At 67.5% G+C, this 20,130-nt stretch overlaps 1 protein-coding gene across 1 annotated transcript in view; it reads right to left on the bottom strand.

Moving 5' to 3' along the window:
• Window positions 1-20,130, bottom strand: part of KCNT1 (potassium sodium-activated channel subfamily T member 1) — a 68,602-nt gene that overhangs the window by 22,539 nt on the left and 25,933 nt on the right. Inside the window, exons 3-11 of the mRNA XM_022578181.3 lie at window positions 7,334-7,413; window positions 6,740-6,839; window positions 4,297-4,353; window positions 2,889-2,937; window positions 2,750-2,809; window positions 2,564-2,638; window positions 2,414-2,497; window positions 1,607-1,701; window positions 584-764 (exon numbers count right to left, since the gene is read on the bottom strand). Coding sequence (XP_022433889.2) covers window positions 584-764; window positions 1,607-1,701; window positions 2,414-2,497; window positions 2,564-2,638; window positions 2,750-2,809; window positions 2,889-2,937; window positions 4,297-4,353; window positions 6,740-6,839; window positions 7,334-7,413 — 781 coding nt within the window. The remainder of the gene's footprint in view (window positions 1-583; window positions 765-1,606; window positions 1,702-2,413; window positions 2,498-2,563; window positions 2,639-2,749; window positions 2,810-2,888; window positions 2,938-4,296; window positions 4,354-6,739; window positions 6,840-7,333; window positions 7,414-20,130) is intronic.

The raw sequence follows: 20,130 nt of genomic DNA, 5'->3' as shown, positions 1-20,130 counted from the left end.
GTTGAGCTCAGGGTCAGCAGAGGACCCCGGGGGTGGACTGGCCCCAGCTGCAGCCACAGTTAGGCACCTCCCCTGCCCCGTCCCTCCAAATCCTGAGTGTCCCCCGTGGGGTCTGGCTTCCCCCAATCCATCCTGATCCCTCCCCTGGGCCTTCTCCTGCCCTCTGGAGGGCTGGGGGCGCCTGCAGCCACCGGCCCCCTCTCCAGGCCTCTACCCGTCGTATCTAAACACGGGTGGCTCAGCCGGCAGATTGGCCTTGCTGACAGGCGACGGGGAAGCAGCTGTGCCCCACGGGGTCCTGACAGCTGCTGCCGCTGCACCGGCTAACGACTCCTGATGCCCAGCCCGCGGGACACCCTGGCAGCCCCCGTGCTCCACACTCCGCACGGGACCCGGGGGAGCCGTCTGAGCACCCCCCCCCACTGTCCTGACGGCTGCGGGCCTCACTAGCCACAGGTCCCCAGGAGGCCCCGGCAGGCCCCGGCAGGCCCCGCGTGCCCCTGTCGGGGTCTCGGCCTTGCGGCCCCTCCCAGGACTGGCACCCCTCCCTGCCCCTCTCGGCCCCGCCGGGCAGGGCTCACACCTGCAGCGGCAGCACCACGAGGGCCACACAGATCATGATGGCCACCAGCAGCTGGGACGGCCAGATCTTGGGCGTCACGTCTCCGTAGCCCACGGTGGAGAAGGTGACGATGCAGAAGTAGAAAGACGTCAGCAGGGACAGGTTGCCGCCTGCGCGCTCCAGGTGCTGGATGCCGCAGGTCCTGGAACCGGGGATGGGGGTGGCGGCAGGGCCTCGGCCGGCCTGGCTCCTGGGGCGAGGCCGGCCCTGCCCGCAACAGCACGTCAGCTGTCGCCGACATGGCGCCCCAGCCTGGGCCCGGGTCCAGCTCTGCACTTCCCGACCCCGGCCTGCGGGGCTGGCACACCCAGTGCATCCCCCCGGGCCTTCCTTTCCTGCCCCGAGGCGCCTTTGAGGCCCCTGGAAAATTGGACGGGAGCGCGGACACAGCGCTGCGTGGGCTCAGCGTGGGCCTGGGGTCAGAGGGGGTGGGCGGAGCCGCCCAGGCTGCGAGCCCCTACCTGCCACCCACCTCGGAGCTCGTCCTCCCCCAGGAGGTCAGACGGCGTGGGGCACGACCAGCCCCCCCGCCCAGCTAGAGCTGGACAGTCCTTCCCCGCCGTGGCCCCGCGTCCCGTCCCCACATACACCGTGGCGCGGTACACAGCGGTGCTGGGGCCCTCCCCAGGGTGGACGCGCTGGCTGCGGGGAGGGGCAGGCTGGACCACCCTGGCGCTTCCTGCCCCGCGGACACCCCGCCCCGCTCCGCTGCAGTGTGCGTCTGCGTGTGTAGGGGGGGGGCGTGGGGGAGGGGAGTTGGGAGGCACACAGCCTTGGGACCCGCCCGTGTCCTCGCCCAGGGCACAGGCACGTGCGGGGGGCGTGCTCTCCGCTCCAGCCCCCCGGCTGCTCCCAGATCTTATTCTTGGCTGGACCTCGAGCCGAGGGTTCCCCCCGCCCCCCCTCCAGTGCCCTCCTCCACCCTGTCTCTGCCTCCGGGCCTCCACCCCGGCTTCTCGGACGTGGGGCCGGGCGGGGACTCACCCCGTGAAGACCAAGCACAGCAGGGTACAGAAGAGGATGAGGACCTGGTTGAACATGGCCGACTGGGTGCGCAGGATGGCTCGGTGGAAGTCGTTCTGCGGGAAGTGGCGCCATCAGGGGCAGAGCAGGGACCGGTCGGAGCCCAGGCCCCCCCCCGGCCCCACGTCCCAGATGCACGAGAATGAATGAATGGGGCGGGGTGGGGGGGGAAGGGCGTGGCCGCGGCTCCACCTGACCTCAGCGCTCGGTCTCCCCGTCCGGCCTCTGCCATGCCAGGGGAGGACCCGGGGCGCAGGCCAGAGGCCGTGACCTCAGCGCCGTCACCTCACTTTGCAGTGGGGATGGAGGTGAGCCGAGGGAGCCTGGGCTGGGGAGGGGCACCCTGGGAGAAAACAGTCGTTGCGCCGCCTGCCGACAGGGGCCTCGCCCAGACCTCAGCACAGGGTCTGCCCGTGGCCCCGTGTCTCGGGGCCCCGCCTGCGCTCACTTGCACTTTCACCCTCTCCCTCCACCAGCCACGGTTCCAGGGGCAGGGACAGGCCTGGGTGACTCTCCCGGGGCATCAGGGCTGGGGCCCCAGCTGGTCAGGAAGGAGGTGTGAGGGCATCTCGTGGTGACAGAGACACGTATGTCCACCGGTCAGCCCGGCCTCCTGGGCACCAAAGGAAGCTGGCCAGCTCTCCACAGGGCCAGGGCATGGCGAGCTGTGCCCTGGGGTCCTGGGGGCCTCGCAGAGGTGAAGCGGGAGGGGAGGGGCGGGGCAGGGGGGAGCCCACCCTGCCCAGAGCTGCCTGGCCCGCGGCTCACAATCATGTTCTCCAGGGCGTGCTTGGCCAGCCAGCAGTTCAGAAACACCGGGATGAACAGGTTCCGCAGCGGCGGCCAGAATATCTGTGGAGGAGACGGGTCAGGGGGCGCGGGCTCGGCGGCCCCTTCCTCAGCTGGTGGTTCACCCACCGTGATGATGAAGGGCAGCGTGTTGATCATCTCCAGGATGAAGGCCACGCGGAAGATCTGCTCCCAGATGTTGCCCTGGGGAGCCAGGGGGGTGGGCTTCAGAGCAGGTGGGCGGGGAGGGGGCCAGGGAGGGGTGTAGGGGGGAGGGGTGCGGGGGAGGGCAGGGCCAGGCCTGGGGGCACTTACTTTGTAGCTGAGGTAAGTGAGGAGCGTGGTCTCCAGGAAGCTGACGGCGGCCACGGTGACCTGGGGCGGGGAGGGGCCGGAGCCTCTGAGCGGGGCCGGGGCAGGCAGGGCCCCCCAGAGCCGTGCTGCCTCCACTCACCTGAGTGGCCCACAGAGCCGTCTTCCTCTCCACCCACAGGATGGGGGCCCTGGGGAGAGAGGGAGGTGAGCCCTGGGCCTCTACTGACCGCAGGCTGCTGCCTGAGCTGGACGAAGGGCAGCAGCCTTGCCCTCGGAGGGGCCGAGGGCAGGAGGGAAGGGGAGGTGCCCGGGGAAAGGGGGCCCCAGGGCGGGGCCTGAGAGGCCAGGGCCTAAGCGGGCTGCCCTGGGGACGGGCCGTGGGCTCAGAGTCCGCAGCTGGCCCAGGTGGCCTCCCCTTCTCGTCTGGGCTCCCGGGGACAGGCTCCTACGCCCGTCCCCGCAGGGGCAGGGGTGCTGGCCATCACGCTCCCCGGTTTCCGACCTCAGGTCCTCGTCCATAACCCAGCAGGGGAGGGGAGTGACTTGGGTGGGGGTGTCCCTGCCCAGACGCAGCCCTGGGACAAAGGCTGGGGCGAGACCAGCAGGAGGGGTCGGGTGGCCGTGCTCAGTGCAGAGCCAGACCCCAGACGGCCAAGGCCCTGACCCCCGTGGGCCCCTGTGGGGTGGGAGGGCCCCCGCCGCAGTGGAGGCATTGGGCTGTTGTTTCCTCGGCCGAGGGACACAGACTCTGAAATCCCCAGGCCTTCAGGGCTGCTTGGACGAGAGTTGGGCCTGGGCTCAGGGGCTGCCCTGGCCGCCACTCCGAGGCACAGGCCCAGAAAGGAGAGGCTTCCAGGGCCGGGTGTGAAGGGAGGGGCTGGCGCGTCCCTTCCACCCCAGCTGTGCGTGCCTTCCAGGGACAGGGCGACCGGGCCAGAGCGGGAGAAGCTGCGGAGCTGGGGACAGAGCTCAGGGTCTGGTACATTGGGTCCTGCTGCTGCCAAGTACCAGGACTGCTCTGCGAGGCTGGGCCGGGGGTGCCAGGGGAGGGGCGTAGGTGCAGGCTAAGGCCAAAGGGGGGATCTGGGTTTGGGGAGGCTGGAAGGGAGAAGCCTCCATCAAGAAGGCGGCCAAGGCCCTGGGACGCGTCCTGGCCTGTGGACCAGGCACCCCCGCCGCTCTAGCGTCACTTCCCACTGCCTGACTGGGCGCCTGCTTTCTTTGGCTAAAGGGCCGTGAGGTGCAGAGGCAGCGATCGACCCTCCGGCAGGTCCTCGCTGCATCTCTCCTCCCACCCACGGTCCATGAGGGCTGGGCCAAGCCGGCTGCTGGTGACCCCTGCTGTCACTCTTAGATTGCTCCTGGGCCTCAGGGGCTGTACGCTGAGGGGCCATCCCGCCACTGCCCGCTGCTTGGCCAGGGCCCGGGGATCCCAGGAGGGTCACGGGCTGCGGCTGGGCATCTATCCTGGGGGGCTGGGCAGTGTCACCCTCTGTCCACCCGACCCGGCCCTGGGCCTCTGAGTGGGAGCTGGGTGGCAAACTCACCAATTGATCTCGGAGGACGACTCATTGAAGGTGTAATTCTGCTTCGGGCAGCCCCAGCTGTGGAGAGACGGAGCTGGCTGGCCACGGCCCCTCCCAGCACCGCCCCCGAAGGGGCCAGACCCTTCCCAGGGTTGCCACGGGCCTAGGGCGTATGGGGGACACACTCTCCCCAGCCAGGGCCAGGCCCCCACAACTCAGACAGGCGTCTGTATTCTAACACCTGGGGAACAGGCAGCCTGCTCGCACCCTGCAGATGCTCTCGGAGGATCTCTAACGGATGAGGGGCAGGCCGGGTGAGGAGGACACAAGAGGTGAGCCCAGGAGGGAGCGGGGATTCCACCTGGGCTGCCAGCAGAGAAAGGGCTGCGCGTGGCCAGCGATGGACCACGCAGCACTCAGGGCCTCCTGGAGGCCAGAGCTGCCGAAACAAGGCCGGGCGACGTGCGTGAGACACGAAGAAAAGCCGAGCTCCTGCCCCGTGGTGCCGGCTCCAAGACGCGTGTCCCTAAGTCACTCCCGAGGACAAGCCTCCCCAAGCCACCTGGATGCCCATCACTGGGAAGGTGGCAGGGGCCTGGCAGACATGCTAGTTCTGCCCCAGATTACAAGCAAAGCCAGGGTCACTGGCCAACAGGACCTCACTCTCACAGAGCCCCATGGTGACGGGCAGCTCCCTCCTCCTTTTTTCTCAACTGACGCACTTCCTCCTAAGCCTGAGCCTGTTGTTGCAAACTCAATGCCCATAGAAGTCGCCAGCCACCCTCCCATCCAGCCACCCACACATCATCCATCCACCCACACATCCATCCATCCATCCATCCACCATCCTTACATCACCCACCCATACACCCTCCTCTCATCCATCCACCTTCTATCCACTCATTTATCCACCCACCCATCCACCCGCCATCTATCCACCCATCCATCCAGCGTCCTTACATCATCCACACATACATCCTCTCATCCACCATCCACCTTTCTATCCACCCACCCACCCATCCATCCTCCTTCTATCCACTCATCTGTCCACCCACTCATCCATTATCCATCCATCTCTTCATCCCTCCATCCATCCACCCACCTGTCCATCCATCCCACGCATACATCTACCAGCCCCCTCACCCATCCATTCGCTCTCCCACCCACCCGTCATGTGCCAGGTGCTGTGCAATGAATACAACAGAGCCGGTCCCTGTGGGGATGTAAAGCCGGATGTCCCAGACGCCTCTGGGAGTGGGAGAAGGTGGGATGAACCCAGCAAAGTGCTTGGAGAGTCAGAACCCCGGTTTCCTTCTCAAACCACCACGGTGGGATCTGTCCTCCTGCACTCCCGATGAAGACAGGAGGTCCGTTCTCAGGAGTGGGTGAGGGTCTGGCCTGCGGAACCCGCCCCGCTGCACGTGGCGGGGAGGTAACTACAAGCTTGCACTGCGAACTTTGACCCCGGCCTCCTTCCCAGCTCAGCGGGCGGGAGCCCAGGGGCCAGGCCTTACCCTGCAGGGAAGAGGGGAACGATCTGCCCTGAGGAGCCAGGCAGACCCAGGGGACGGTGGTGACCAACTGGCCACACACCCTGACCACAGGGCCCTCGGCCTCCGAGAGCCCAGCCTTAGTGTGCGTGGCCAGACGCTTGAGGAAGTCCCTTCAACGCGAGCTCGGGGGCGCAGAGACTGAGCAGAAGGGGGAACTGTAAGAAAGGAAAGCGGTTCAGACAAACCCGAGGTGCTGATGGCAGGGCGCCTGCAGGGGGACCGACGCTTGGAGATGAAGCGTTCTCAGAAATCAGAAAACACAAGAGCAGAGGTGAAAATCTCAACCAGAGGCTGGAGAGAAAGCTGGGGAGACCCCCAGACAGAGCAAAAGAGGGAAGCAGGACCATTCCAGAACCTTCCAGAACCCCACATCCGGGTATGCGGGAGTCCAGAGAGGCTCCCGGAGCAGATGGGGAGGTGGGCCGGGAGGGGCAAGGGGAACCGGGTGGAGCCCCAAGAAAGAGGCACACCCCTGCCCTGCACCGCGAGGCTCACGTCCTCCCCCCACCGAGGCCTGGCACCCCTGCCTGCCCAGCAGGAGCTGCTGAGCGACCCAGAGCCCCTCGCTGAGACCCCCCCGCGCACCCCTGGGCGAGCAGGGAGGGGGCATCCCAGACCCCCAAGGAGAGCTCTGTCCAGGTCAGGGTGTGGCTGCAAACGCAGCCGTCGTCCACGACAAGGACACCCTTCTGCCCATGCTGAGCCGGCTGGTCAGCTGGAGTCTGAGGGTGGCATCCTGGCCACGGCTCTGTTGGGGAGGGGTACTGGGTGGGGCCCCATGGGGGAAGGAAGGACTCCCCAAGGCCCTGGGCACAGGGCGCCGGGCACGGACCCATGTGCGGACCCCATCGGCCTCTGTAACGGCAGAGGGCCCACAAGAAGGCCCAGCCCCGGGCCCGCAGGTCACCCACCATCCGATCCCCAGGGCCGGGTCGTCCAGCAGGACACGGACAATGTAGAGCAGGCAGGTCAGCAGCTTCAGGGAGAAGTTGAACAGCCGGATCCTCAGGCCTGTGGGGGGCGGGACGGTGGTCAGGGCTCCCGGACTGGCCGGGGTCCCAGCCCGCACTCCGCCCTCTGCACCTGGGCCTCCGCACCGGCTGCCCCGCCAGCACTGACAGGGTGACTCTGCTGGGCCGGCCTCTGAGAGGCTTCACCCTGTCCCGCCTCACGGACGTGGTACAGAGGGCTCCCGGGGCTGGTGTCACCGGTGGCGGGGGGTGAGGGGAGCAATGGACAGACTGACGGACCAGGACCCACGGGCACCTCCGCACCCCATCTTGCATCCCAGGGGGCCAAGCTCCTGCTGGGATGCAGGTGGAAGGTACCCGCAGCGGGAGGGTGGGGCCACACGGAGGGGCCAGGGAGCCCCTCGGGGTGAAGGGGCTGAGACGGTGCCACCCGGCTGCCAGGGGCGGCGGGTCCCCACAGGGTGGGACGTGGTGCAGGCCGGAGGTGAGGGGCACTCCCGCCGCCCTGCCCCCCACCCTGAAGGCCCCACTCACTGGATCTTTGGTTTTTGATGAAGAACAGCTTAAGCCTCTCTTTGAAGGTGTTCTCGTTGACGTAGAACTCCACCTGGACCCTGGGGGGCGGGCAGGAAGGAGTGGGCCCGGGGCCAGCGGGGGCTCCAGCCCAAAGCCCCCCGCACGGCGGGCCCCTCCCTGCTGCCAGAGCCAGGGTCAGTGCTGCCACCTCGGACAGAAGGCCCTGGGTGCCACATCCCCACGTGCCCCCAGCGGACCTGCCCACCAGCTGCCGCCTTCTCAGTGCCCAGGGACCCCCAGGCCCTGCAGAGGTGTGTGCTCACAGGCCCCCAGCTGGGCTGTCACGGCAGCCACCAGGATTACATGTGGCCTGTGTGGCCCTTGGCTCAAAACATGCTGTATCATTAGTATAGAATGTTCCAGAAGCCAATGGTCAGCTGCTTTGTCTGGAGGCCCCTGGTGGTTGAGCCTGGAGACTCGCTGCAGCCCGTGGGATGGTCGAGGCAGACAGGCCGGCAGTGGGCCCCCGCCCTAGATGACCCCCAGATGCCCTGAGTCCCTGCCCGGGCTCCCAGCATCCTGGGAACAGACCGCACGGACTGGCAGGATTTTGCTGTCGAACGAGGAGACAGGGGGTGGGGATGGCCCGTCTGGTCACTAGGGTAACGTGGGACCCGGAGGCCACGGGCCGCTGCCCCCGCCTCGGCCGCGAGCCCGCTGTGGCCGGCATGCTGGCTAGGCGAGGGCTTAACGTTCCACCGTAACAGAAACTCCAGTGTTGACAGCAGGCAGCACGACAATGACCCCGTAGCCAGGTTCCCGCGGTGGGAATGGTCCAGCACCGCTTTTCCCTCGCCGGGTGGGGGCCCTGGGGCGGGGCTGCCTTGCTCTGGGTTAGCACCTGGCATCTGCCACACGGCCTCCGTTCCAAGCTGCATCTGCCCCACTGGCAGGTGGGTCTCAGGACCCCACAAGCAGCCCGTGGGCATCACTGTGGCCAGTCGTCACCCCCTGACCAGACAGAGGCACCAAGAGCTCGGGATTTGGGGCGGGGCTTTTGACCGGAAACGCCTGGTCCAGATGCCATGCCCTGTGCCTCACCTCACCCAGATGTCAGGTGGAGGCGGCCCCGCCACCCTCAGGGATGTTGTGTGGGTGCGATAAGACTGTCCAGGTGAGGCAGCTGCTCAGCCACACTCTGTGTGAAGACCGTGACACAGGAGGCAGAGGGACTGAGCACCCTGAAGACAGAGTAGTGCTACCCAGAGGCACCCTGGAGGGCTGCACGTAGGAGGTGGCGGTTGAGCAGATGGGATGCAGGACAGTGGTCCACAGGCAGAGGTGAGGCGCACGCTGGCCCAGGTCCCTGCTCCCCACCCCTACCTCCCGGTCGTCGTCCACCAGGGTGGAGGGCTGTGAACGTCCTCCCCCTCTGACCAGGCTCCAGCTCCTGTCGATGCAGAAATTCATGCCGCTGTCACCTTGAAAGTTCAATGGCACTGCTCTGCCTGCGGCTGGCTGCCCCAACATCTCCAAGAAGTGTTTAAAATGTTCATCACTCCTCAAGCCTGTTCTAGGCATAGTGTGTGATACAGACTTGATATGTTGGCAGCAGCCGTCTGGACCTTCCCTGGTGATGGGCCCACGGGAGGGGACTTGGGCAGAGCCCCAGCACACCTCCCTGACCTTTGCCAGGTCGGGGGCCCTGGCCTGACCACAGTGGCCCCCACTGGTCACAGGGCTCAAGAAGGGCCCAGGGGCAGGAGCTGGTGGTGTGGGCCCTTCCCCACTCTCAGGTCCTGGTGCAGGGCGGTCAGCCGGGGTGGCAGGACAGGCCTCCCGCAGACCGGAGGGGTCCAAGCCCAGAGCCAGTGGTCAGTGCACCCCACTGCACCCCAGCACACCCCACTGGCCCTGAACCCCAACCTCCTCTGCAGGTGCTACCCGGAGCCGGGTCGCGGGAATCCGAGGGTCCCTCTGGGGAGTTGGTCAAATGCCTTCTCTCTGAAGGAGCAGCTCAGACAAGCCAGGCTGGGCCTGGGCCAGGTCAGGGGGCAGACGCCCCTCGGAGGTGCCCACATGTCCCGAGGGACCACTCCCCCACCGTCCTGCCCTGCACAGAGAAGCCTCAAGGAGGGGTCCCCAGCCTTTGTGCCCCTCCACTCGGGTACCCCCTTCCTGGCCCTCACCTGGCCAGCAAGGCCTAGCTCGGCCCACGTGGAGGGTGCGCGTGGCTGGTGGCCGAGTCTCCCTCCTTCCTCCTCAGCCTCCCGGGGACCTGCCCCCCGTGCACCACGCCCCCAGCCCGCATGCCTCTCACGGCGGCTGCCGCTGCTGCCCCCGCAAGTCCCCGCCCAGGCCCAGGGGTCAGGACTGCCAACCGGGACTGGTCACGCCTCAGACATGGAACCCGTCAGCCCCCTGCCCGGGCAGCTGTGGACACCCATCTGGACAGGCCCCCCCGGCCCCGGGCGCTCTCCACGCGGGAGGAGAGAAAGGGGTGGGGGGTGGCGGAGCCCGGCGGAGACTCGGCCCCGGGAGGTCGAGCCTGGGTGCCCGGGGAAATCCACGGAGCCGCCTCCACTTTTAATTTTTCACGAGCTGTGGCTGCCCGCTTCTCCCACCACAGAAAGTAAGTTACAAGCTTTCCATTTACTCTGAAGTGCAGGTGCAACGGGTGTGATTCAGCTGCAGGATGTGCTCTTGGCTCCACAAGTTGCTGGGGGATGCGGCCACGCCGGGGTCACGGACCATCTGGCCTGGCAGAGCCCCGCCCCTCCCCCTGCCTGTTGCCCCGCCTGTCTGAGCCTCGGCGCCTCACCTGGGGCTCGGGCGGTGACAGGAACCGCCTGCCATGACGGCCCGGCAAACACAGCTCGAGAGCCGGGTGAGGGCAGACAAGGGGTCCACTCCGTCTGCACCCGCTTGCATCCATTCACCTGCTCCTTCGGCAGGACGCCCGGCGGGGAGGCCTGGGCGCACCGCGGGGCCCCTGCTGCCCGCTGCCCGGGGTGCAGGAAGGTCTGCGGCACTGGGCAGGCCTGGTCACGGGGCCCCGAGGCTTCTGAGAGCCCTGGCCTCAGACGGTCCCTGGGGTACCCCCTGCGGTTCGGCCATGAGCCCCGAGGACTGGACAGGCCAAACCCACTCCCTGTCCCGGGACAGTCCCGAGCCCTGCTCCCTTCCGTCCGCCATGGAGTGAGCAGCTCTCAGGCTGGCGAGGACGGCGGTCCAGGCCGGGCAGCTGGAGGGCCATGTCCCCAAGCCCGGCCACAGGGCCTCTCGGAGAGGTCCCGCCAGCCCCGTCCCTATACACATGGAAACTGAGGCCCACTCAGGCTGGACGCTGCCTCAGGTCACCCAGTGGTCAGAGGAGACAGGGCTCTGGACTCCCGATGGGGCCTGGGTCTCCCGAGTTTCAGGGGCGTAGGAGTCAGGTCCCAGCAGGCGGCCGTGGCCCATCCCCACTCGGCTCGCGTTCGCTGCCGGTGCGCAGGGTCTTGCCCACGCTGGGGTGGACCAGAGGAGGCCCCCTCGTGCCAGCAGAGCAGCTTGAACTGCCCCCCCCCCCACCAGGACCGCACCTGCCAGGCGAGGGCAGGTGGAAGAAGGGGCTGCAGCTCTCCCTGCTGACTGGCAGCTGACCGGCAGGCTGCGGGCGTGGCCTTCCAAGGATTCCCGGCAGGCAGCTCTGGCACAGATGGCCTGTGCCGGGAAGCGGCACACGCAGGGCCGGGCGGCCGGTCCCGGTGGGACACCAGGCACACGGCTGTGGGGAGGCCCACCCGCCCGGCGGTGCCAGCCTCGCACTCACACGGGGCCGACGTCTGGCGGCCTTCTTCCCGGTCTGCTGCTGCGTGCCGGTGGCTCTCCAGCAGGTGCCCGGGAGCTCCACGCAGGAGGCCATGGAGCCCCGGGCGAGATGGGAGAGCAGGGCTGGGGCCCAACTACCAACGCCGAGGCCGCGGCTACTCTGCGAACGGGCAGAGCCCGTGGCCCGCCCTGCTCCCCGGGCAGTGGCAGGTCCCAGGGTGGGCGGGCAAGGAGCCGGGCTGATCTGGGTTTGGAGGTGGGGCCCTCAGGCGGACAGGCTGCGGACGGGCTGCTCTGCCCCAGCTGCAGCCTCGCCTGTGGGGGCATCAGGGGCACAGGCTCTCCTGCAGCTCCTCCCACGGAACAGGCTGGGGCACAGGCCGCCCGCTGTCCCATGTCAGCCCACGGCCACGCGCCTCCCCTCTGCCACTCAGCCCTCCCGGTGCCTCACACACCGAGGAGAGCAAGGGCTCCGGGTGACCTCTCAAACCAACAGACAGCGCCATCCTGGGCCTCCCCAGTCCGAGAGAGCATCCTTGTACTGGCGCCTTGGCTCGGTCAGGGGCTCCGGATGACCTCTCAAACCAACAGACGGCGCCATCCTGGGCCTCCCCAGTCCGAGAGAGCATCCTTGTACTGGCGCCTTGGCTCGGTCAGGGGCCCCGGTGAGCCTCCTTGGGCCTCCGAGGGCCCAGGGACGTTTGCTCTGCCCGTGACAATGCAATTCTGGGGCAGCAGGACCCCAGCCTCGGCCCCTCAGGCGGCCGCAATCGTCCGCATCCTCCCACGGTCTCAGACCCGCTCCTGGTGGGGCTGGGAGAGCCCTGCGGTGGAGGAGGTACCTTCCCCCTCCTGTTACCCACCGCACCACCGCTGGGGGGCTGAGGCCCAGGGCAGCTCCCAGGCCCCTGCCAGCGGCGTAACAGCGCAAAGCCTCCGGCTGCAGGGGGTGGCGCGGGGAAGCCCCGTGCGCGCGGTGGTGGCCAATGTCGTCGGTGTTAACCAACGAGACTAAAAACCAGGCCCCAGTCGGTGGCCACACTGGACGCCGTGGGTGTGAGCAGGTGGGGGGCTCTTTCCCAGGAACGTCCCCGATGGGGCTGCTGAGGGCGCTTGGGTACCCTGACCTCAAAGCACCCTCTGCTTGACCTAAATCCTAGCTGAAGCCAGGAAAAGCCTGGCAGAGCTCACGGTGGGGCAGCCGAGCCAGGCGCCTGGGGGTCCGGACGGTCACCAGCGGTCACCTGTACGCCTGTCCCCACGTAGGCACCACGGCAGGGGTCCCTGCTCCCTCCCGAGGGCTGTGGTCACAACCTGTGGGGTATTCGCCTCCGGACACCCCCATCTCCTACTCCCAGGCTCCGCCCCAGGAAGCGCCACCCGAGGCCCAGCAGCACCGGCCGTGTCCCCGCTCTCACCCGGCTGCAGGGCAGATGGTGTGGCCGGAGCGGACCCTCTCCCCTGGGCTGGCACGGCTCGAGCTGCCCTCCCTCCCCGGGCCTGCCAGGGGCTGGGAGGCCACCTGTGAGCCAAGCACTTACTGAGACAGAGAGGAGTCCAGGCTGAAATCTTTCAGGTGAAGCCTGGGGACGGAATGGAGTGGACACATCAACGCGGACGGATGGACAGACAGAGGGCCTGGGCTCCTGGACCAGGTGTGGGCAGGGACACGTAGGGAGGACGCGGGCAGGGTCCAAGGGAAGCAGGGGTGCGCCCGTGCGCACACTCCCGACTGGGCCTGGCGCCCTCGGCACCCGTACAGCATCACAGTGCACGCGGCAGTGCGGCACACGTGCCCCGGCCCGCCCCAGGCAGGACGAGCGGCAGGACCGCAGGTCTGGCGAGGGCTTACTGCCCTGTCCGGCACTAAGCCCGCCCCAGGCCCTGCGTGACCCCAGTGTCCAGGAAGCAGCACCGTCAGCCCCCCTCTGACACCCAGGAAGCTGATGGCAGCAAGAGGCGGGCCCCGCACAGGGCCACTGGCTGGATGACCTCTGCTGGGCTCCCCCGCCCTCTACAGGCCACTGCACCCCCTGCCCTGCCCCTCGGCTTCCTGGGTGACGAGGCAGGCCAGTGCTCTTAGGGACCCCCAGGGGCAACCCCTCTACTGGGCCAGCAACACACACCTGCTGCCCTTTGGGCGGCCCGGCCTAGGGCTCTACCAGACTGACCACAGCCAGATGACACCAAGGTGGGCGTGGCCTGTGCCGACCTGGGAGGGAGGCTGGTGGGAGCTGCCAGACTGCCCGTGTCGGAGCGGAGTAGGGAGCGGGGCACAGAGGGTCTGCTCTTTGCTGGTGACGCACCCAGCTGGGGCCTGCTTCTCCGCAGAGGGCTTCACAGGGCCTCTCAATTTTTAAAGCAAACATCTTCCAGAAGGGGAAACCAAGGTTCAGAGAGGACCACTGCCTCCCTAAGACCACAGGCGGGGAGGGGGGAGCGGCCTGCCTGCCTGCCTGTGCAGGGCCCTCTGGGTGGGACCCCCGGCCTACAGCTCCTGGTGCGCCCGCGGGTGAGGTCTTGGGTGGGTGTGGTGTGGGGCTGGGCGCTGCAGAGAGCAGGGGAAACCTGGGCTTAACTGGGCCCAGATTCTGCGTGTTTATCCAGCTCAGGTTCCCTTTGGCCTGGGCTTTGCCCCCAGTGCTGAGTCGGGCGACAGCTGCACCCAGGGTGGCAGGAACCTGGCAGGGCCAGAGCCGGTCACAGCGGACCAGGAACTTGCTGAGAGCGGGTGAGGGGCGCCGGCCGGAGAGGACAGGTCGGGAGAGGGAGACTGGGCCTGTTCCTGGAGGGGGCGGGCACAAGGGCAGATCTGCCGCGGAGGAGGGGCGGGGGAGGCCCGAGGGTCCTGGGGAGAACAGCACGAGGGCAGGGCCGCGCTGGAGCCGCCCGAGGGGGAGCCGGAGCCGGAGGAGGCGGCCACGCGTTGGGCTCAGAGCACGCGGGGAGGGCGGGGTCGGGCCCCCAGAGCAAAGTGCACAGCTGGTCCTGGGCTGGCCAAGCCGGTGTTCACTACAGCCCTTGCTTCCTGCCCTCCCCGGCCCCCCGCAGTCCACAGACGCCCCCAGGGCTCTGCACGCAAAGGCGGGGCCTGACCGCCGCCGCCCCCGCGCGTCCTTGGTGGGCAGCCAGGCTCAGAGGGGCCGCCCTGAGTTAGGGCCCTGGGTGTACGGGCGCCCCCCAGCGGCCACTCTCTGAAGCTGCCACCCGGGTCTCCGGGCGATTTCAACCCCCGCCCAGGCCCTGCAGCACCCGCACTGGCCCCGCCCAGGCCCCACCCCTGACTGCACCCCGCCCCCAAGGCCCCACCCCACCTGGGGGCCTTTGCACGAAGACCCCGCGGCTGGAGCTCGCCCTCTCTCCCCCCAAACCTTCTCGTCAGCCCAGCTCTGAGCGAGCCCCTCCTTGGATGTCCCCTCCGGGTGAGGGTCCAGGGTTGGTGAGCTCCGCCCCTGAAACTACCCCCGGGGAGGGCGAAGACAGCCTCCTGGCCCAGCTTCGAGGCCTGGTCTCCTGGCGGCCTCCCACTCCCCCGTCCAGGTCCTCCTGCCTCCCCTCCCCGGGGACCCTCTTCCTGCCCTGGAGTTCCCTTGACCTCTACGCGCGCGGCCTCCGGCGGGTCCTCAGAGCTCATCCTGGCCTCTGGCCTCCACTCCTCCCCTTGCCCGTGTGGCCCCATCCAAAGCCACACCCACACAAGGGTCCCCACTCCCCGGCCTGGGCTCTGCCTCCCGGACTTCTCCCCGTGGCCGTGCCTCTAGGTACCCCAAACTCAGCCGTCCACAGAGCGCTCCCCATTCCCTGCCACGACTCCCCACAACTCTCAGACCCCACAATTCTGCCTCCTAGACCCTTCTGCAGCCCGCTCCTTCTCACCAGGGCCCCTGCCATGCCTTCCCGGCTACCCCCACGTCCCCTCCAGCAAGCCACCGGTGAGCCCCTCACTTGGGACACAACCCAAACCCAGGGGGCAGGGCCTGCTAAGTAAGCAGGCCCTTCCTCTCCAGCCTCACCTGCCCCAGCTGTCCCACCCCTTTGCATCCCTCTTCCTTCCAGGTCAGCACACCTGGCACCCGGCTAGGACCTGAGCTGTGCCTGGAAACCTCCTGCCTACACCTTCCAGTGGTTCTGTCCCCACCAGCCTGGGGCTCTGCAGGGGTGTCCCCAAAAGCCAGCACACTGCCCTGCTCTGCCCTGCTCTCCTGCTGGCCCCTGGGCGACAGCTCTGGGCCTTAGCACCCTCACCCCATTCTGGCTCCTGGGGCCCCTCCTCCCACACACAGCTGTTGGGGCCCAAGGACTCGTCTCTCAAAGGCCAGGGGGCAGCCCACGTCCAGGGCCGAAAGCACCCCCCCCGCCACCAGTGGGGCCCCCGAACTCGGGCCCCAGTCCATGCAGGCCAGCTTTGCCGTCCCTGGCCCCGACCTGAGGCTGGACTCCTGAAGACTCGGCAGGAGGTGGGGGACTGCGCTGGGCCCCCCCAGCAGATGTGAGGCTACACGGTAGCACCCCTGGGGGCAAGGCCGCTCAGCCCCAGGGTCGCAGGGGGCATGAAGGGGCCCTAGCCCAGCCGTGACCCTCCGGGAGAGTTCACTACATGGCCAGCCTCTCCCTCACTGGCTCTTCAGCTCCAAAGCTCTCAAGCGATGGTCCTTATCACCCCCCCCCCAACCCCGGTCACGTTTCTAACGATCCCCCCACAGCGTCCAGGAGATGGGGGTGCAGTGCTTCAGGGGCAGGTGGGGGGGCGCCCTGGGCAGGGACGAGGCCTCGTGGCCCAGCGAGCCCTGCCCCCGGCTGGCTCCAGAAGGCGTGTGCAGGATGCAGGCAGCCGCAGGAGCTGCGGCCACAGGCTCCCTCCGGCAGAGGGCAACCACCTGCCGGCTCTGGTCTTACCGGAATCTATCAGACTCGTGTTCCTAAGGAACAAAGCCTGCAAGTCCTCCCCTGCTCTGAAACCTGCCATGGCTCCCTACTCCTCCCGTCCAGAGCAAACTCCACAGTGCGCATCTAACGCTTGGGGAGAGGAAGCTGCAGGCACCAGCCCTTGGTGCTGCTGGGCCAGCGATGCAGCTGCAGACACTCCCTCTACTCTGCAGAAGGGGGCTGATGAGGACCCTGAACCTCAGGGGCTGCAGGGGGACTGAGTGAGGCTGCTCACATGAAGGTCATCAGCACAGGACTGGGGGTGGCAGGGGTGGGTATGGGAGGAGGGCTCCCTGGAGGAGGTGTCCCTGCCACCGCGGCTCCCATGCTGCACTGCGGGTTCAGATGCAGCCTGGAGAAGACCTGCCATGCCTCTGTCCCTGCACTGCCTCCAGGAAGAAGATGGAGAAGAGAGGAACCTGGTCTCCAGGGCCTTGGCCGGCCCTTGCCTCCCTCCTGCCCAGGGGCTGCCCATCAGCTGCGTGAGGCCACCAGGCGTGCCCGTTAGAGGCACTCAATCTCCAGCCTTAGCAGTCTCCTCCGGCAAATGGGAATGACCACTGGGCAGTGGCCCCCAGGGGCGGCCAAGGAGCAGGAAATGGGGTTTGAGGGGCCCAGAGGGCATGTGGCCAGCAGGAGGGGCGGGGGGAAGCTCCCCAGGCACCCTTGGTCTGCCATCTGCCAGGCTGAGTCTCTGCCAGCCCCTCGCCCCAACCCTGACACGGCACAGCGCCTCCCCCAACCGCCCCAGGCTTTGGCCCTGGCCGCTTCCTCTGCCTGGAAGCCCCTGCCCATCTCCCTGTACCCCCCCCGAAGGGCGAGCGCCCCAGGAAGCCCGCTCTCCCTGTCCCGGCCCAGCCTGCACCTCCCTCTACCAGGCACAGCTTTCCGCGCCCACGACATGTGCCCACACCAATGGGTCTGATTCATCTCGGTTTCCCCCGCAGCACCTAGAAGGGCTCCTGGCACAGGGCAGGGGTGGCTCTGCATTAGCCCTGCAGACTGAACCTCAGCGCCCTCATCTGTGAAATAGGCCGTCGTGCTGCGCTGGGCCTCAAGGAGGGGCCGGACAGGGCTTGGCACTGCCCCTGCCTGGCTGGGGAACCAACCTCCTGCACCTCAGCTGCCACTGGCTCCAGGCACCAGCCCCAGGGAGCCTGAGCCCTGATACACCCCAGCTCCCATCTGCTATGCAGCTGCTCACCTCTGAAGCAGGACACAGATGCTGGCCCCGCCTCCCCCCAAGTGGCTGCTGGAACCAACAAGAGTGTGGCCTCCAGTGGGGCAGGGCTCGGGCAGTGGTCACCAAGCCACCTGGCACAGCGCCCAGGTCCCCACTGCCTTTCCCTCCGGTCTTATCTGCAGCCCCTCTGTGCTCAGCCTCTCAGAGCAGGAGGGAGCAGGGGTCCCACAGGCTCCCCGAGGCGGGCTGGAGACACACAGAGCGGCTGGGGCGCTTGGCTGGGGGTCCCAAGGGAGATCTCAGCCGTCCCTCCCCTCCCGGGGCTGCAGGCAGCGCGGCAGGTGCAGCCGAGCGGAGCCCGTGCGGGATGCGAGCGCAGAGATGCAAAGCCCCTCCCGCGGTGCCCCGCGCCCCCGCCCCTACCTCTGGCCCACGTCGCTGCCTACGGAGCCCCCGCCGCGGGCCGGCAGCAGCGGGCTGAGCCCGTGCGGCTCCTCGGGGGCCGAGGCGCCGGCCGGGGCGCCCCCCGGGCCCGCCTTGCCCTCGGACGGCGAGCGCGGCAGCTTGGCCCGCGCCATCCTGCCGGAGCGCACGGCGGCGACGGGCGGCGGGCGGCAGGCGGCGGGTGGCGGCAGGGGAGCGGGCGCTACCATCTCCGCGCGCCGCCCCGCCTTCCCCGCGCCGCCGCCACAGTGGAACGTCCGAGGGGGGCTGGGAAACTGGGGGCGGCCGGGCTCCCTCCCGCCGCGGCCCGGGGGCGCCCAGGCTCGGCCGCCTCCCCACCCCGGAGGCTGGGTGCCCAGAGGACGCGCCACGTGGGAGAGGGTCTTGGCGCCCCAGGCTTCGAGGGGCTGCCTTACAACGGAAGTAGTAGTAATAGTCATGCTGATGGTCACGGCGCTGGGAGGAGGGGAGGGATAGTAGCACGGTGACAGCCGGTGGCTCTCGGCCGGTCACCTCCGCAGGCAGGGGCTGCTGGAGAGGGGAGCCTCAGCCGGCCTGTGGGTTATGGGGACGCGGGTGGGGCTCTAGTTGGCCAGCCCAGAGCCACGTGCACCTGCCAGCCCCTACCCCTGCTGCCCAGGTTGGGTGGGTCCAGCCCCTAGGTCAGGTGGGACATCGCTGTCTGTCCTCCCACCCGCAGGCACTCAGGGGTCGCCCTTTCCCCCACCTCCTTCCCCCCAGAGCTTTCTGGGAGTCACGGGGGTACTTGTTTACCGATGCCCGCATGCCAGGCTCAGCTCCGTGCCAGGCATGAGATCCCAGGCGTGGATGAGCCAGCTACTTCCTGGAGCCCGGTCTGCGCCCGACGCCCTGCTGGGCGAGCTCGGATCCTCTCACTGAATACAGATAGCTTGAGGAAGTGTGCAGATTTCTGTCCGTTTGCAAAGTGGGGAAACCAAGGCACTGAGGGAGGGAGAAGTGCCTTCCCCAGGAGACCAGACAGGAAGCAGTGGAGCGAGGTCTCCCACCCGGGACCAGCTGACTGAGCCTCTGCTCCCTGTTGCCACATTGTGTGGCTTTTCTGCCCAATTCCTTCCATTTTCACAGACGAGGGAGGCCTGAGGCTGGGAAGGACAGGTGACTCGCCTAGGTAATGGCCGTCAGGTGTTGGCGCTGGGAGGACCAAGGCTGTGGGTTGGCTGCCCTGGAGCCCAGCTGGGTGCAGGGGTGCTCAGACGACAACCGTCCAGGCTGCCGGGGGGCTCCAGGCCCTGCCGACGTGTCCAAACCCTGACGCCAGACTGGAGCCTCCAGCTTGGCCAGCCTGCCTACCTCTATTTCTTCACCCCACTTGTGACCCAGCAAACCACCAGGGCCCGGTGCTTACAGAGGTCTGCAGGAGGAAGGTGGGCCTCGGTACACCCAGCCCCTGGCCTGGCCCCTCCCCAGACATTGCCTTGTCGGGATAAAGCCATTTGGTGATCTCAGCGAACACTCATAGTGCATTTCCCCCGAGCGCCTTCTACGTCCCATCCCGTCCCATATCTGCCGAGGTGTTTGTACTGGCCAAGCACTGGGAGGCCCCTGCCCGTCCTGGGCAGAGGGGGGGCAAGCCTCTGTCAGCCATTCCCTACCCTTCCCATGGAGAGAGAGGCATAGAGCGCCTGCAAAAGAGGGAGGGCTGGAAGTGCCTCGGGCCTGCTGGTGAGCGAGACGCATGGTGATGACTGTAAAACAAAGCCAGCAGCACCGCGGGCACGGGCAGCGCCATCTGCGGGGCCACGCTGAGGCCCCTCTGTATGTGTGTCCCCGCGAGACAGGCTGAGACCTGGGACCCTTTGCTGCAGAGCTTGCGCCGAAACAAACATCTCTGCGAGCAACGAAATACAAAGAAACGATAAGGGACTAAAAATAACTGCGTGCATGCGCAGGTGGGGCAAATTCTGGACAACAAGAGACAGAAACCCCAACTGCCACTTCTGAAGAGCTGGGAGCAAAAGCAGGGCACTGTGCGAGACCCTTGCACACACCACCAAGGGGTGGGCAGACCTCCTAAGCCACCCCTCCGGCCCGACCCCTGGACACATCCCTACCCTCACCCCATATAAGGAACCAGACGCCCCCACCACTCAGCGAGTGAGCAAGGGAACCTATTACTTGTTCACGCTCCCCACTACAGCAGCAGGGCCCCCAATGAAGTCTTGCCCGAATTTCTGCTGTGGCCTCTGATCAATTTCTATTGATTAAGGAGGCCAAGAACCCTGGTTGGTAACACACACACAATAGACCATCAGGGACGTTCACCTGTGCACCCCAGGAAGCTGTGAGAGGGGCTCCTTGGGACTCTAGGGTCCACAAAGAGACCAGAACTTGATTTCCTTGAGCAATGGCAGCGAGTGGCAGCCCATCTCAGAATGCTCGTGGGAGCGCCATCTGTAAGGGCACAGAA

This window comes from Delphinapterus leucas, chromosome 6, assembly GCF_059928025.1.
Source record: "Delphinapterus leucas isolate spDelLeu-1000000601 "Yukka" chromosome 6, BTC_Dleu_Yukka2, whole genome shotgun sequence".
NCBI classification, from domain to species: Eukaryota; Metazoa; Chordata; class Mammalia; order Artiodactyla; family Monodontidae; genus Delphinapterus; species Delphinapterus leucas.
Note: the sequence above shows the minus strand (reverse complement) of the source record. Positions and strands in the feature narration are given on the sequence as shown.